Source organism: Chelon labrosus (assembly GCF_963514085.1).
Source record: "Chelon labrosus genome assembly, chromosome: 1".
Taxonomy (NCBI): domain Eukaryota; kingdom Metazoa; phylum Chordata; class Actinopteri; order Mugiliformes; family Mugilidae; genus Chelon; species Chelon labrosus.
The window spans coordinates 35,238,222-35,253,058 of record NC_140337.1 but is presented as its reverse complement, the minus strand read 5'-3'; the positions used below and the strand labels follow the sequence as shown (position 1 = coordinate 35,253,058).

Genomic DNA, 14,837 nt, shown 5'->3' with positions numbered 1-14,837 from the left:
GTGTAAGCCAGGTCTCCATCAACAGAAGGACTCTGGGGGGATCTCATGTCTGTCCTGAGGGAACACTACAGCGCTACACAGCACCATCAGCTGGAAGCGTCTAGGAACTTAATGTTAAGGTTGATATATTACTAGTATTAGGAGCAAAGTGTCATTTTAAATGCTATCTAAGGAGGACTAGAAGGGATTTACTGACATCTGTTTTACAAGATGACTTCTTTCCAGATTTGAGGAATACCAGATGAACAAAAGCATCACCAATGAACCACAACAGCCTTCAATCTCATCACCTCATCGTCCACAAATGACTGACAAACGTTAGGAAATGCAATGAAGAATAAGGCCCTGAAATAGCAGAAGATACACCAAGCTGTTGATGGATACGCTGATGATGATGATGGTATGTTTCAATATGAGATGAGACGAGGACAAGACAGGACAGAAATGAAGTATTGTGGAACTCATTCTAGAGCTTTGGAAATGAAATGTCAGCACTTTTTGTACAAATGATTTCAGCTGCACTTTTCTACATTTGATCAAATGTTTCTTCAGCAAAGAAAGTTTAAAAGGAAGAATATTGTTGCAGATGAGTTCAATGGAACTGGTTAATAGTGCCATATGGAAGGATCAGCTCTTTGCTTTTAGACATTTATCACATGTTATGATAAATAAATGTAGATTTAAAAAGGATTTATGATCTGTCATTTAAATGGAATAGATTATTACTGTTAAAAGGACTAAATGAAAAGTTTAGGACTGGAGGACAAAGACTTGGTCCCATCTCTGGTATCTACAGTACTGACCTCTGACCTCTGACCTGTATCTACAGTACTGACCTCTGACCTCTGACCTGTATCTACAGTACTGACCTCTGACCTCTGACCTGTATCTACAGTATTGACCTCTGACCTCTGACCTGTATCTACAGTACTGACCTCTGACCTCTGACCTGTATCTACAGTACTGACCTCTGACCTCTGACCTGTATCTACAGTACTGACCTCTGACCTGTATCTACAGTACTGACCTCTGACCTCTGACCTGTATCTACAGTACCTCTGATCTCTGACCTGTATCTACAGTACTGACCTCTGACCTCTGACCTGTATCTACAGCACTGACCTCTGACCTCTGACCTGTATCTACAGTACTGACCTCTGACCTCTGACCTGTATCTACAGTACCTCTGATCTCTGACCTGTATCTACAGTACTGACCTCTGACCTCTGACCTGTATCTACAGTACTGACCTCTGACCTGTATCTACAGTACTGACCTCTGACCTCTGACCTGTATCTACAGTACTGACCTCTGACATTGAGCTTCACTTCTTTCTTCATCAGGATCTTTCTCTTCTTGTTGTAGACGGTGCAGGTGTAGGTGTTTTTGTCTCCATCTCTGGGGTATTTCAGGGTCAGACTGAGGTCTCCAGTTTTCAGCAGGTCTTCATTCATCTTTGTTCTGTTTCTGTAAATCTGGTTCTGGTCTTCAAGCTGGTCAGAGCCGTTCTGATACACATGGACCTTCCTGAAGTTACTGTCCATCCACTCCACTTTAGCGTCTTTAGGCAGGTGAGCTGTGGTTTTCCAGGTCAGCTGGACAGACTCCACCCCTGAATCCACCTCCACCTGGTAGACTGAGAGGACAACAAATCACATCATCAGCTGTAGAGACAGCAGCAGCAGCTCTGATGGTAACAGGACATCTCTGTCCATCCTTGTCTATGTGTCTCATGTTGGTGGAGGACTCTCAGTGTTCAGTTTGTTTGAGGACGTGGATCAACCAGGTGACCTGAGCTCACCTGACGTCTGTCACACCTCTGACACAAACCAGTGGAAACTAGTTTGTGACTGAACACCAGTTTTCTTCTTCAGGACATTTGGAGCAGTTACCAAAGAAGAAGTCAGGAACTAATGAGGAACCAATCAGATGAATGGATGAGGAAGAACCCTAACCCTCTGCTCTGGTTTTACTGGGACTGGGAGAGACCTGGACTCATGAGCTCAGAGCTCAGGTCCTGATTGAGGACGTCAGGAGCTTCTGATTAGAGCTGGATTGTGTCTCCGTTTGTCCCTGATGTCTTCCTGACTCGTTCCTTGGTAACTAGTCAAAGCGTCCTGTAAAGTGCTGCAGACATGTTTGATGAAGAGTTTCTGACTTCTGGAACTAAACCTGGAAGTTTCTCTTCAGCTCTCTGTAGCAGCTGTTTGAACTCTGAACTCTTTCAGCAGCTGGAACAAGTCTCCTCCACAGGACACATGTTACCATCTGCATTATGGGTAGTGTAGTAGTAGAGACTCACCTGACATGAAGTAGTGTCGACAATGAAACAAAAGACCCCCAACGACACCAAGAACAACCAGGAGAACCAGGAGAACCAGGAGAACTGTAGGCCAGACTAGAGGTGGTTCTGTGGAGAAACATAAAGAACAACATGACCTCTGACCTCTGACCTGTATCTACAATACTGACCTCTGACCTGTATCTACAGTACTGACCTCTGACCTCTGACCTGTATCTACAGTACTGACCTCTGACCTCTGACCTGTATCTACAGTACTGACCTCTGACCTGTATCTACAGTACTGACCTCTGACCTCTGACCTGTATCTACAGCTCTGACCTCCACTGACAGTAGAATAAAATAATAAAGGACTCAGCCTCTTATTATACATGAGATGTGTGTGGACAGCGTGAGACTGAAGGAGTCTGACTCAGGCTAAAAGCCTTAGAGATGGTAACCCTAGAAATGTCCACTGTGTGTGATCATACAGTATACAGCTGTTTACAGTGGTAGTGTTTATTGCTGACCTTTGACCTGCAGCTCTACGGCTGCCAGTCTCCGTTCGTCTCCAAACGCTCTGATGGAGCAGATGTAGGTTGCGCTGTCAGAGAGACGGGGTTTCCTCAGATTCAGGCTGAGGTCTCCAGTTGTCAGAGCGTCAGTCTTCATGGATGTTCGGTCGCTGTAAAGCTGGTTTTGGTTTTTCAGTTCATCACCTGTCCTCTGATGCTGGTGGACGGTTGAAGGACTGAGGTCGTAGCGGATCCACTCCACTGTGGGATGAAGAGGAATAGAAGAGTCTTGACAGGGCAACAGGACTGACTCCGCCCCCTCCACCACCTCCACAGTCAGGGTATGCTGGGAAACTGAGAGAGACAGAAACATGAATCAGCTGGTTTAATAATAACTGTCACATGGAGGAACTGAAGCAGCCTAACATGTTTAATACACGGTCCAGAGTTCCTGGTGGATTTAGTTAAATATCTGTAGATTGTTCTTCAGCTCAGGGGCAACGTTCTGATATGTGACCAGACTGAACCAGAACTCTTCATCAGCTCCTGATCACCACTTTGATTTTCTACTGGAAAGACCAGAAACTGTTTGGCCTTGAGTCTTTGTTTTCCTGTGAAACCACATGTTGAGGTTTGTTTCTGACCTTTGACCTGTAGATGTACGTCTGTCACTCTCTGTTCTTCTCTTCCATTACTGATGGAGCAGGTGTAGCTGCCGCTGTCAGAGAGGTGGGGTTTTGTCAGAGTGAGGCTGAAGTCTCCAGTGTCTAGAGCATCAGGCGTCATCGATGTCCTCCCCCTGTAAACCTGGTTCTGACCTTCAACTTCATCTGTTTCTCCTCGTTTGTGGACAGATTTGGGACTGAGATCGTTCCTGGTCCAAATCACTGTGGGGTCCTCAGGTAAATAACCCAAGTAGTGGCAGGGTAGCAGGACAGACTCCGCCCCCTCATTCACCTGCACCACACCTGCCAGGGCATGCTGGGAAACTGAGAGGACACACAAAGAGAGACACAAATCAGCTGCATGCTGTGGGTTTGACTTGACACATGACTGACTGTAGGTCACATTATCTGCAGGGACCAGAGAAACCAGTTGAACTATCAGTCAGTCAATGAAAAACTACATTTCATTCACAGACTGAAGTCAAAGAACAGATCATTGAATGTGTTTTGACAGTTTTCATAGATTTGTCTGAAAAACTTCCTCTCTTGCTCAAAGTAATGAGTAATGACATTTGTAAGATTGTGTTGATCAGGTCTGTCCTCTACTCCAGTCCTGGAACAGTTTAGAGTTCAGTCAAGCAGAAGATGATTTTTAGCTCTAACTGATGAATGAACTCATGGTGCACCATCTCTCAGGACTGATCTCTGCACTACACTCCATCAGTAAAAGGCCTCCTCTGGTCCTGATACTAACACAGAGACACATCTCTTCTTTAACAGCACCAATCTAAACCACAAACTGTCTTAACGTCCAAACTAGAACTCCAACCGTGTTATTCATATCAAGTATTCAGAGATGGCTTCTTGCTTTCACAGATTTACAAGTCTGGAACACTAGGAAGCTAACATGCAGCAAACACAGAGAGAACATCTACTGATTGGAGCAAGATGTTACTGAGAAACATCCTTCATGTTCATGGTCTGCTTGTCCATAAGGTCCAGGGGGGCTGGGTCCAAAGTCAATGCTCTGTTCTCTTGTCTTCTTTCTAGCATTTCTAGCACTCAGCTTAGGAAACATGGCCTCATTCTACAGATGTTTGTCTTTCTGTCCACTCCAGGACACCGTAGCTCACTGTGTTTGTGTTTGATAGTTAACCTCTGACCTGGTTCCAGTTCACAATGTCAGGAACAGAAGACTGGACCGACTGTTCTCTGATCATCTGATACATCCAGACATGTGATAGTCAACGTTCTGTCCTCTGTGCTGCTCAGAAAGCTTTGGATCATTTGTGTTGATTCCAGTAAGAACCCATCTGAAGACTGACCTGTTGTTAATGTGTGAATGTTCAGACTTTTGTCTAGAGACAGAAATAAACAGGACGGAGGCTGTGAAGTCCAGACCAGGACATTCAGTTTGTTCCAGTCACTGAAAACCTGTCCCACATTCACCACTGGAAACATCAGGATAGATAGGGTGAATGAAAACAGCTGCTGTTTAATAAGGTTAACATTTCCTAACCTTTAATATGTCTCTGTTGCTTGTTCTCAGTAATGTGGCATCTGGATGAGGACACTAGTCGTCAACATCCCCCCATGAAGAAGTCACTAGCTGACAGTTTGACTTTCAAACACATTGACATTTGTAAATGTTTGTGTCCAACAGTGAAGTCCTGACCTGCAGCCAGATCATCAAGCAGTCGTTAGCTCTGAGCTCACCTTCAATCTGTTTGATTCTTTCTTTCTTGATGTGATTTTACATTTACAGCAGTGATTAGAAACAGTCCACGTGAACAGAACATCAGACTCTGCTTCTGGACGTGTCCCTCACAGACAAACTAAGAACTAATCAAAGTTGAAACAGGTCATCACTGGCTTTCTTTAAAGAGACAGACGTGAGAGAAATGATGTCAGACTGAAGTGAGAATCAGATCCAGGAAGAAGATATCTTACCGTGAACGAGGATCACAAACACCACCAACGTCTTCATCTTCCTGTCAAACTAAGGCTCACAGCAGCTGATCATCTACTGACTCTCTGACAACACTTCTCTGAAGCCACGTTTGTGAAGACAGTGTCAGCTTTCCTCTGACAGGTGAAGAGAGGGAGGGGCCAGGTGTGTCTCTCTCTACATTCAGCTTCACTCAGGTAAAGACGTTCAGTTTCCTCATACTTTCACACCTGTTGATAGAAAAGTTAACATGTTCTCTGATTCTTATATGACAATATTCACTTAACCACAGAGACGTCTACACCCACTTATGAGTCACGTGCACAGGAGTATAAATATAGATGTCACTGACAGATGGACAGAGCTCACTGTGTTATAGGCTAGGCTAATGTCATTGTGTCCTCTCCTTGCTTCAAGGAAAAGATCCTTAAGGCAACCTCGTCTGGAGTCTGTCTCATCTCTTCTCTCTAGTGTTGGTAATCTTGAAGATTTATCTGACATCTGTTCATCCAGTTTGTGTCAGGTGCAGCAGTCTGACTCTGAAAGTAAACTAAACTAAATCTAAGGATTTATTTTCACTGTCTCCTAAAAGAAGTAAGTAAAAGAGTAAAAGAAGTTTCAGACTTGGTCATGACTTGGAATGAAGTTGTCTAAAACTATGTAACACAGAATGATGGGATCATTTTACACATGATGTTTTAGAAGCAGTTAGAACAGACGGTGAGCAGTAAACAGGAAGACAAGACGAAGGATAAACTAAAGAGCATTAGAGGAAATAACAGAGAGGAAATTAATAATCTCTGAATGGATGTGGAGAAGGCAGACTGCTCTGTTTGAACCAGCGACCTATCAGCCAATCACAAAATAGGATTTCTGTTGCCAGGTGAAATAGTAGCACCGTAACCACGCCTTCCACAAATGCACGCGAATGCTGTGATTGAACGCACACACGTCAAAGAAGAACTGGAAGTGGAGACATCAGGTAATTGTTTCACTTCATCACTTGGAACTAACACAGGAGACAAAGACCAGTGCTGTTCAAGGGGACACTTATGGACAAATGTCTTTTTCTACTTTTTGGTTTTTGTCCTGAAAGACAAATTGAAAACTTGAGAGCCCTGATTCTAGATCCAGTCAGACTCTACGTTGTCTCCTGAACATGTCAGAGCTAAAGACGCTTTGGTTTCAACTCACCAGCAGAGACAGACAGGACGACGCTCAGTAAAGTCATGCAGAGACACGCAGATGTAACAGCAGCCATCTTGTCTTCTTCTTCCTCCTCTGTTTTCCTGACTTCAATCTATCAACCTGACTAGATCACATTCAGTGGAAGGTTGAAAGAAAACTGAAATAAAACTGAAATAAAACTAAAATAAAACTGAAAGTCTCTGACGGTGACGACTCGTCTGTCTCTATAAACCAGGAAGGTGGAGCAACAGAGGTGGAGGTGGAGCAACGGGCGATAACGAAACCATAAAGAACTGAGTCACTACAAACTGAAAGTAAAGAGACGTTCTGAGTGTCATTGATAATCAGTAGCGGTTTTAGGCACGGGCGAACCGGGCAGCTGCCCGGGGCGGCATTTTTTCAAGACACAAGGGGGGCAGCACGAGCACTTGGGGAAAAAAAAATAAACAAATAAATCTGCGCCGCTACGTGGTTTTCTAGTATTTGTCATAAGTGTGTGGGGAACTGGCAAATTGTCGCCCCCTGCAGCTGCAGGCGCCCCTGCTGCTGAGAAGGTGCCGTGCATAGAAGCTGTGTGTGAGAAAGGGAAAGGGGAGGGGGGCGCGGGGGACAGTTCACCTCTGGGTCTCTCCCAAGCGGAACGGACGTGGGGGGGGGGGCACATTTCATTCCTAATATTATAAATACAGGCCTATAATTCCTGCACGTTTTGGTTTTTATGAATTGTGTGAAATGGCCAAATAAAAATAGGTAATTATGTGGTCACCAAGGTGAACTGGTTTAGTCTTGACTTCTGGTCGTGAGTGACAGCGCTGGAGGATGGAAATCTGTTGATTGTCGAGTGTCAAACAGAGATGGACAGAAAAAGAAAAGATAAAGGTCTGCTATGTTCTCTCTGTGTGATTACAGTATCATGTCATGAATGAAGGGCTAATGTTAACTGGTGCTATACGTTTGTTAGCCTTTTTGCTATGATGCTTGCAATGCTATACAACAGTAATTCATCTTAACAAACACCAGGTCTAATTTCAAGATTGTTCTTTGAAACAAAACTGTTACAAGTTCAGTTATTATTCATTTCCATCACGTTGGGTCCTGTAATTAGCCAACGGAATTTTCATATCTGTAGCTAGTTTCAAAGATGAACATTTCCCATTTGCTACAACTCTATTTCATGTCAAAACATAGTTTAACCAGTCTGAACTAAAAGTGAGCCAAGCATAGAATTGGAGGCAGTAACCAAGGAGCTAATTGTTCCTCCCTGAAAGATAGATTAATATAGCGTCTAATGACAGACATTTAGCATGTAAGGGCATGTTTATTTAAATTTGCAATTCATGGATGTTCTTTTCTTTAAGCGCGCGCACGCCGGGGGGGGGGGTCTCGCCCAGGGTGCAATTCAATGTAGAACCGCCACTGCTGATAATGATCTCCATGACAACGATAACAACATATCTCACCTGTCCATCATTGTCTACCATCACGTAGAGAGCTTCCAAATGAATGAAGAGCATGTAAAGTGTATATCTGACATTAGTATATTAATGATTAAACTCCAACACTGGATGAAGGAGGAAACATGTTCCAGGTTTCTGTCACATGACGTCTCTTGCAGAAATGAAACATGTCCAGACAAATCATAGACATATATACATACACGCCTCATTGAGTGCTGGACCGTAGTCAACGTCGCCGCCATATTGGAGGTGGCAGCTCTTAGAGGTGTGCGATACCGCTAGATTTGGTATCGATCCGATACCAAGTAAATACAGGGTCAGTATCGCCAATACCGATAACGATACCGATATCGATACTTTTGAAAAATTAAGGATGCACCATCAATCTAAATCTGAATGAATTTTCATGACATTTTTAATCAGTTAAAGTCCAGTAGGCTACAGAACTTGGGCAAAGTTTATAATTAAATATTAAATACTTTATTATCACAATAAAAGTTTTTGTTCAGAAACAACACAAAATGATCACTTAAAAATTCTCATCTGCTTTTACAAGTTTGTTGTGTTACCACTATATCTTACAGCCTTTTTACAAATAGTACAACTTCCTATCGATTCATTTTTGGCCCAAAAAATACAACCAAACAGCCCTACTCTTTCTCTCGCTGTGTGTAATGCGTTGCTGCTGGCCGGGCCCGGCTGGTAGCGGTGGGCGGTGATCGGTCACCTGGCACCGCGGAGTCACGTGATGGTACAACAAACACATGCAAGGGGGAGGAGGAGCAAAATTAGCCTGATCTGCTCTATGACAGCAGCTGCATTCAGACAGAGTCAGGTTACAGCCTTTTTAATGAAACGAGATAAACTGAAACTTAAGTATCGATCTCATTACACTGGTATCGATTAATCTCGATACCAACGTTGGTATCGATATTTGGATCGATCCGCCCACCACTGTCCTGCGAACCAATACGAGTCAATGGAATGAACTTTATTAAGCGCCTTCTACAAAGTACTATAAGCATTTACACATTCACACACAAACGTATATATTGAGGTAACCGATAGGAACTTAAAACAACATCTGATTACATTCTGAGTGTTAATGTTACAGACGTTGTTTTTGGTTCCTATCGGTTTCCTCAATATATACGTTTGTGTGTGAACATGTAAATGAGAGGCATTAACAGCACTTTGTAGAAGACGCTTAATAAAGTTCATTCCATTGACTCGTATTGGTTCGCGGGACAGAGCCGCCTCCCCCAATATGGCGGCGACGTTGACGTATCGCAACAACGGGCCAACCCGCTCAATGAGGCGTCTACGTATATATGTCTATGAGACAAACAGCACAGCCCAGAGCCATAGAGAGAGAGAGTTGCGACACTCTTTGATGTCGCCGCTATGGCTGTCACGTGGTTCATGTAAACCCAATTAGTTCCTAAACATGCGCTGGCTGTCATGTTCTTCTATGGGACAGACAGCAGCGATTGCATTATTGAACGGTAAATATAAAATAAAACACACACCCAAGTACTTTCTCAGCTGTTATTACATTATTGCATTTTTGTTAATGTCAGTTTTGCATTTGGAGAGGCAGGGTGACAACGAAAAACTTATACTTAGATAGGTTTTAGGCTACATGGAGGGAAAAGCTTAGTGTTCATGTTCGCATGGGTAGTAGCACTGGCTTTAGAGGCTCTAACTTAATTTTTCCATATCATTCATCTGATGGTAGACATCTCATGATATTCATTTGAGCACAACTGGGCTGTATTAGGCTATTGATTCCCGTGATTTTGCTTATAAATTCCGATTCAGCTATTAGCCTACCTTCGTGATAACACAAAGAGGTCTGCCATGGCGGTCCGTTCAGAATTCGCCTAGAAGCTAGCTCACTTCTTCTGATGAGTGGCCACCCCCAGGACTACAACGCCAAACTCGCCAGTCCTAAAATTCCCGTTATTCCTAATTAAATATCCCTCGCTCAAATCACGAGTCACGACAATGCCTTGACATACGGGATAGCAATCTATCAGCATCTCATCAAGAATCAGCAAGTAGCGCTGGGCAAATTGTACACTAGCCAAGTGAACATGGAACAGGAACAGTACAACAAATTAAGTACAGCCAACACGTCACACAACCAAGATAAAATATAAATAATTACGCTGTGCATATACAAATGAAGACTAGTATAAGCATCGCAAAGGGCCTCTGATACAATATAGACAGTTGACAATTCAAAAGAGGTCGATATTTCAGCAGCTTAGCTCTGGAACAACTCAACTCGCAGCAATGTAAGTGAATGACGTCCAACGCCCAAATGACAGTGTTTGGAACTAATCCGACTTTCAAATCCGGAAGTAGGCGGTTAAAAGCGCCGCCATTTTTTACAACGGAGGTCTATGGGAGTGTCGCAACTCTCTCTCTCTATGGCACTGGCACCGACTAGTCTTCAGAGGAGAGTGCGCATGCGTCTGTTCTGCTGCAGCCTTTCTACTAAATGACGTGACTTCAGAGGAACTGAGGACATTGACTCTTCTATATATTCAGAGTCTGGCTTTGACCTGATGGTTTTCTACATCTATGCTCCTCTTCAGGTTCCTTTCTGACCTTGGATCACTACATGACCTTTTCATTTCAGTCTTAATCAGTTCAAAGCTCCCTTAAAGTCTTTCTTTTCTCTCTAAATAACATGATGTTCAGTGTTCAGTTTCACTGTAACATGTCTGATCATCTGTCAGTCATATATACTGGTGGAGTCATTAGATTCTCAGAAATGTAGAATAGAGCAAAAAGTGAAAAATGATCTCAACCGTCCACTTTTGGCTAAATGGATGCTACGCTAACAAAGTCTGAAGAAACACATTTACAATGTTGTATGTTTTACTAACAGGAACATCTGTGACAAACTCATATTGTGCATCTGTTGGTCACTCCACTTTGGCAGCATGGATGGGAGAGCTCACCAGAGTGGGAAATATTCTCCCTAAAGCCCCTAGAGGTCATGAGGTCATCATACTGGATATCACTGACTCTAAGAAGGTAAACATTGTTCTAGTCTATGGATGTTAGGATACTTTGACTCTATACATGTGCTGAACCTCAGTCAAAGGTTGAGAATGCAACCCAGGTGGTCTCCTCCCTTAGCTCCGCCTCCTGCCAGGTGCAGTATAAAAGGCTTCAGGTGGATCAGTTCAGCCTCTCTTGATGGTCCCTGGTGGTGGGAATTCCACTTCCTTCATGTTCCAACGTCTACATGAGCAGCGTGAGCCAGTGGGAGCAGCACTTGCATCACTAACAACAGATGTGGTGCCACTAAGCTGTGTGGACTACGAGGCTGTGGCTGAATGCCTTGAGGTTCTGGGGCCGCTGTCTCTGGCTACTACTGAGCTTTCAGTAGAGAAGAAGGTGTCAGCATCCAAGCTCATACCCATCATTCCTATCAAGTCCACATCCCTACTCCATCCATGCTCACAGCTGCTGAGACTAAATCTGCTGCACTTATCATTGACAAGGTGCAGTGTTGAAAACATTCAGGTCCTGTCAACGGCAACTGTTCTTGAGCCACGTTTCAAAACAATAACATCTGTCAACCAGACCAATGCACAGGAGGCAGTTACCAGAGTCACAGCAGAATGTGCAGGACTGAGGAGATCAGAACATGTCACACCCTCAACATCAGCTAATAGCGTTCTCTTTATCTGATCATTGCTTGTATATATGCTCTATCAAACATCTGGATGGATTTCCATTTGTTTTACAGTCCACAACAGAGGAAGTCCCTGGTCCCTCAACACAAGAGGCTGACCCTGACAACCTGTGGGAACGTCTGGACTGCTGAGTTGCTTGGTTGCATTAGTCTGTAGAAAAACCTTCTTTGAGACAAAAACACAGACAATGGATCTCACCTTCTTCTGTTCCGATTTCTTGCAGGTGAAACTCAGAGAGTCCAGAAAACAGTGGAGGTTCAGTGGTCTTTATCTGAGTCCTACCTCTCCAGAGGAGAAGACCCATGAAATACTGGCAGCAAAGGGCGGCAGTTTATCCCAATCTGTACAAGCTTGACAGACAATATTTACACATGCCTGCAACGTCTGTCCCATGTGAGAGGGTCTTCTCCAAAGCTGGAGAGGTGATAAGTAAGAAGAGGAACAGACTAAAACCCAAGTCTGCTGAAATGATCTGGTTTTGAAATAAAAATCTGTCAACCACCCAAATCCTCTTCCCAGTCTCACAAGCATTTAGTACAGCTACTGTCATCACAGTCCCTAGATGCACAAGCATTTCACTTTTTATTTAGTCATTGTTTTGTATTTCTATCAATCTTATAAAAGCATCTAAAACATACAGTATTATATGATGGCTAACTCATACAAGTATATTATTATTTACTATAAAAGAAAAAGAAATCCAGCATTTCTAGATGCACATACTGTAGATCCTTTATTGTTGAACAAACACAACAGAGTCTTTGTGTTTCACGAGCCTTTGTCCTGTTTCATGTGAATGCTATGTCTAATATTATCCAGCAGATGTGGCCACATTTCATTTGATCAAATGCTTCCAAACACTGAACCATTTCAACACAACTGCTTCAGATTGATTCAGTGCTTCAGTTTCTCCATCACTAGATTAAACCATAAGAGTGAAGAAGTATCTGTAAAGAAGTGTGCTGTTAGATCATCAGTGGTCAGGCTGGGAGTTGGTGCAATAGTGAGAACAGTGAGTGGTTGGAGTTGAACTCTTACCTGTCCAGTCTGTGTCTGCTCCAGGGTGCGCGGCGAAAAGATTCCCCCGGGTACACGGACTCAGTCCTAAAGGTTCCGGCAGAGAGCAAGCAGCAGGATGTTCTAAATATGATGTGTTATTAGTAAAGAGGAACGTTGTCAGTGGTGAGACAGTCAGGTGATAATATTTCAACTTCCCTCTGAGTGGATCAGTCCAGTGATCAGGACCAGGGACACAGGATTTAAGACACCAGCTCCAGTCTGATCTCACAGGACAGATATCAGTCTGTGTTTGTTGATGTTGTTGTTGAAAGCTTCATCATCATCATCATCATCATCATCATCATCTGTTTCACTAGATTCTAATGTTGTCTTCACACTTCCAGCTGGTTTGCTCCGGTCTACATCACTTGATGAGTTTGATCAGTTTCTTTTCACTCAGAGGAAACATTCATTACTATCAGTCATGTGAGAACGTTCACTCCACATGTTGGTCAGATGTATCTGTTTACAACTACAGCATATATCTTTATCTATGTTTTTTTAATTGAAATCAATAAAAACACACCCTCCTCTGCCACTGCAGGACACATGAACTGAACTTTAAAGCATGCATATGTGCTTCCTGGGGGTCTGTGGATGGTGTCAGGAGAAAAGGCTGGCAGGCATAGCCCCTGTCTCCTAGCAACACAGCAGAGAGTTGACCTGTCAACACAACATGTCATCATTCCAGCCTCATAAACAGAGAGACAGTGGTTATTAACAGGGGCTGTGTGGCTCACCTTGTGATAGGCGCTGCTAGATCTGGAGTCATGGACTGAGCCTATAAATTTAGCACTAATCAACCTGACAAGGTAAATAAAGTGCAACTGCAGCGTCTGTGCTATTCCATCTATTATCTAAGAATAAATCTAAATCAATAAATAGACACTTGGAGTTTGGAGATAGCAGAATAGCTGAATTACATTCTGTTTCTGAGATCAGTATCATCATGCATCATCAATGCTTCAGTTAGATGGTAATACACATCAATATGATGTAGCACATGCAGCAGCACCTAAACATACCATTTAGAGCTGAAACAGTAGCATCATCCAGCTCCTCCATGATGTTAAGGCCCTTTTAGTTGCTCCTGGAAGGAACCACAACACATCCCAAGTCATGGACAGGTAAAGCTGGATCTCTCTAGACCAGTTTCACAGTCTTTCAGCCGTCAACACAGAATCTGACACCTGGATGAGCTGCTCAAGGGTGACTGAGCAAAGGCTCAATTCAATATGGGGACATGACAAACAATAAGGCAAACAGGAACTTAAATGTCATTATTCAACCATTTAGCTCCATGAAGCTACTCCAGCTTAGCTAGCCTCGGCTATGATGAGGAGATCATGAGGAAAATGTATCAACAACGTTTTCAATGAGTCGCAGGAGAAAAAGCACAAGAAAACACTTGTAACGACGCTGTAGCAGCAAACCTGCAAAGTCATCTAACATTAGCTAAGCTAGCTAGCTAGCTGGAGTTTACACTGAAGAGGCCGATTTATTCATTGATACGGCCGCAGTTCATCGCGATGAGTGGAGTAAATGTGAAGAGTTAAACTGTAACGTAACTGTAAAACTTATAACTTTATAATTTTTAATATAACGTTGTTTTCTCCTTACCGCGACAGAATCCCGTCCAGGTCCTTCTCCCAACCGTCGCAGGGCAGACGAGACCACATGAGGGTAGTAAGGGGGGGCGGTGCAGACCATGTCAGTCTGGGTAAAACGTGTAAGAAAACTGATAATAATGGAATACAAACATACATAATTGGAGAATACTAGAACTATAAATTATATTTTAATTTCTGGGCCGGTTGTTGATCCCTGTATAATCACATCACTATGCAAATTAAATAATCTTGGTATGATCCACCCCCCTTCCCGCCCAGATTTGGTATTGACCTCTCTAGTTCGTATGTGCCCGCCAAAGTAAAGTTCAAATGATTCAGATTTAAGCGGTAATAATTCAGTGCTGCTCTTCAAATACCTGGACTGCTCCCTTTTTACA

The 14,837-nt window shown here is 43.3% G+C and overlaps 1 protein-coding gene across 1 annotated transcript in view; it reads right to left on the bottom strand.

Moving 5' to 3' along the window:
* Positions 1–14,837, bottom strand: part of LOC311492880 (uncharacterized protein) — a gene marked incomplete at its 5' end in the record, with an annotated part of 263,852 nt that overhangs the window by 77,651 nt on the left and 171,364 nt on the right. The window contains 3 exons of the mRNA XM_084551312.1: positions 2,303–2,410; positions 2,812–3,150; positions 3,441–3,785. Coding sequence (XP_084407438.1) covers positions 2,303–2,410; positions 2,812–3,150; positions 3,441–3,785 — 792 coding nt within the window. The remainder of the gene's footprint in view (positions 1–2,302; positions 2,411–2,811; positions 3,151–3,440; positions 3,786–14,837) is intronic.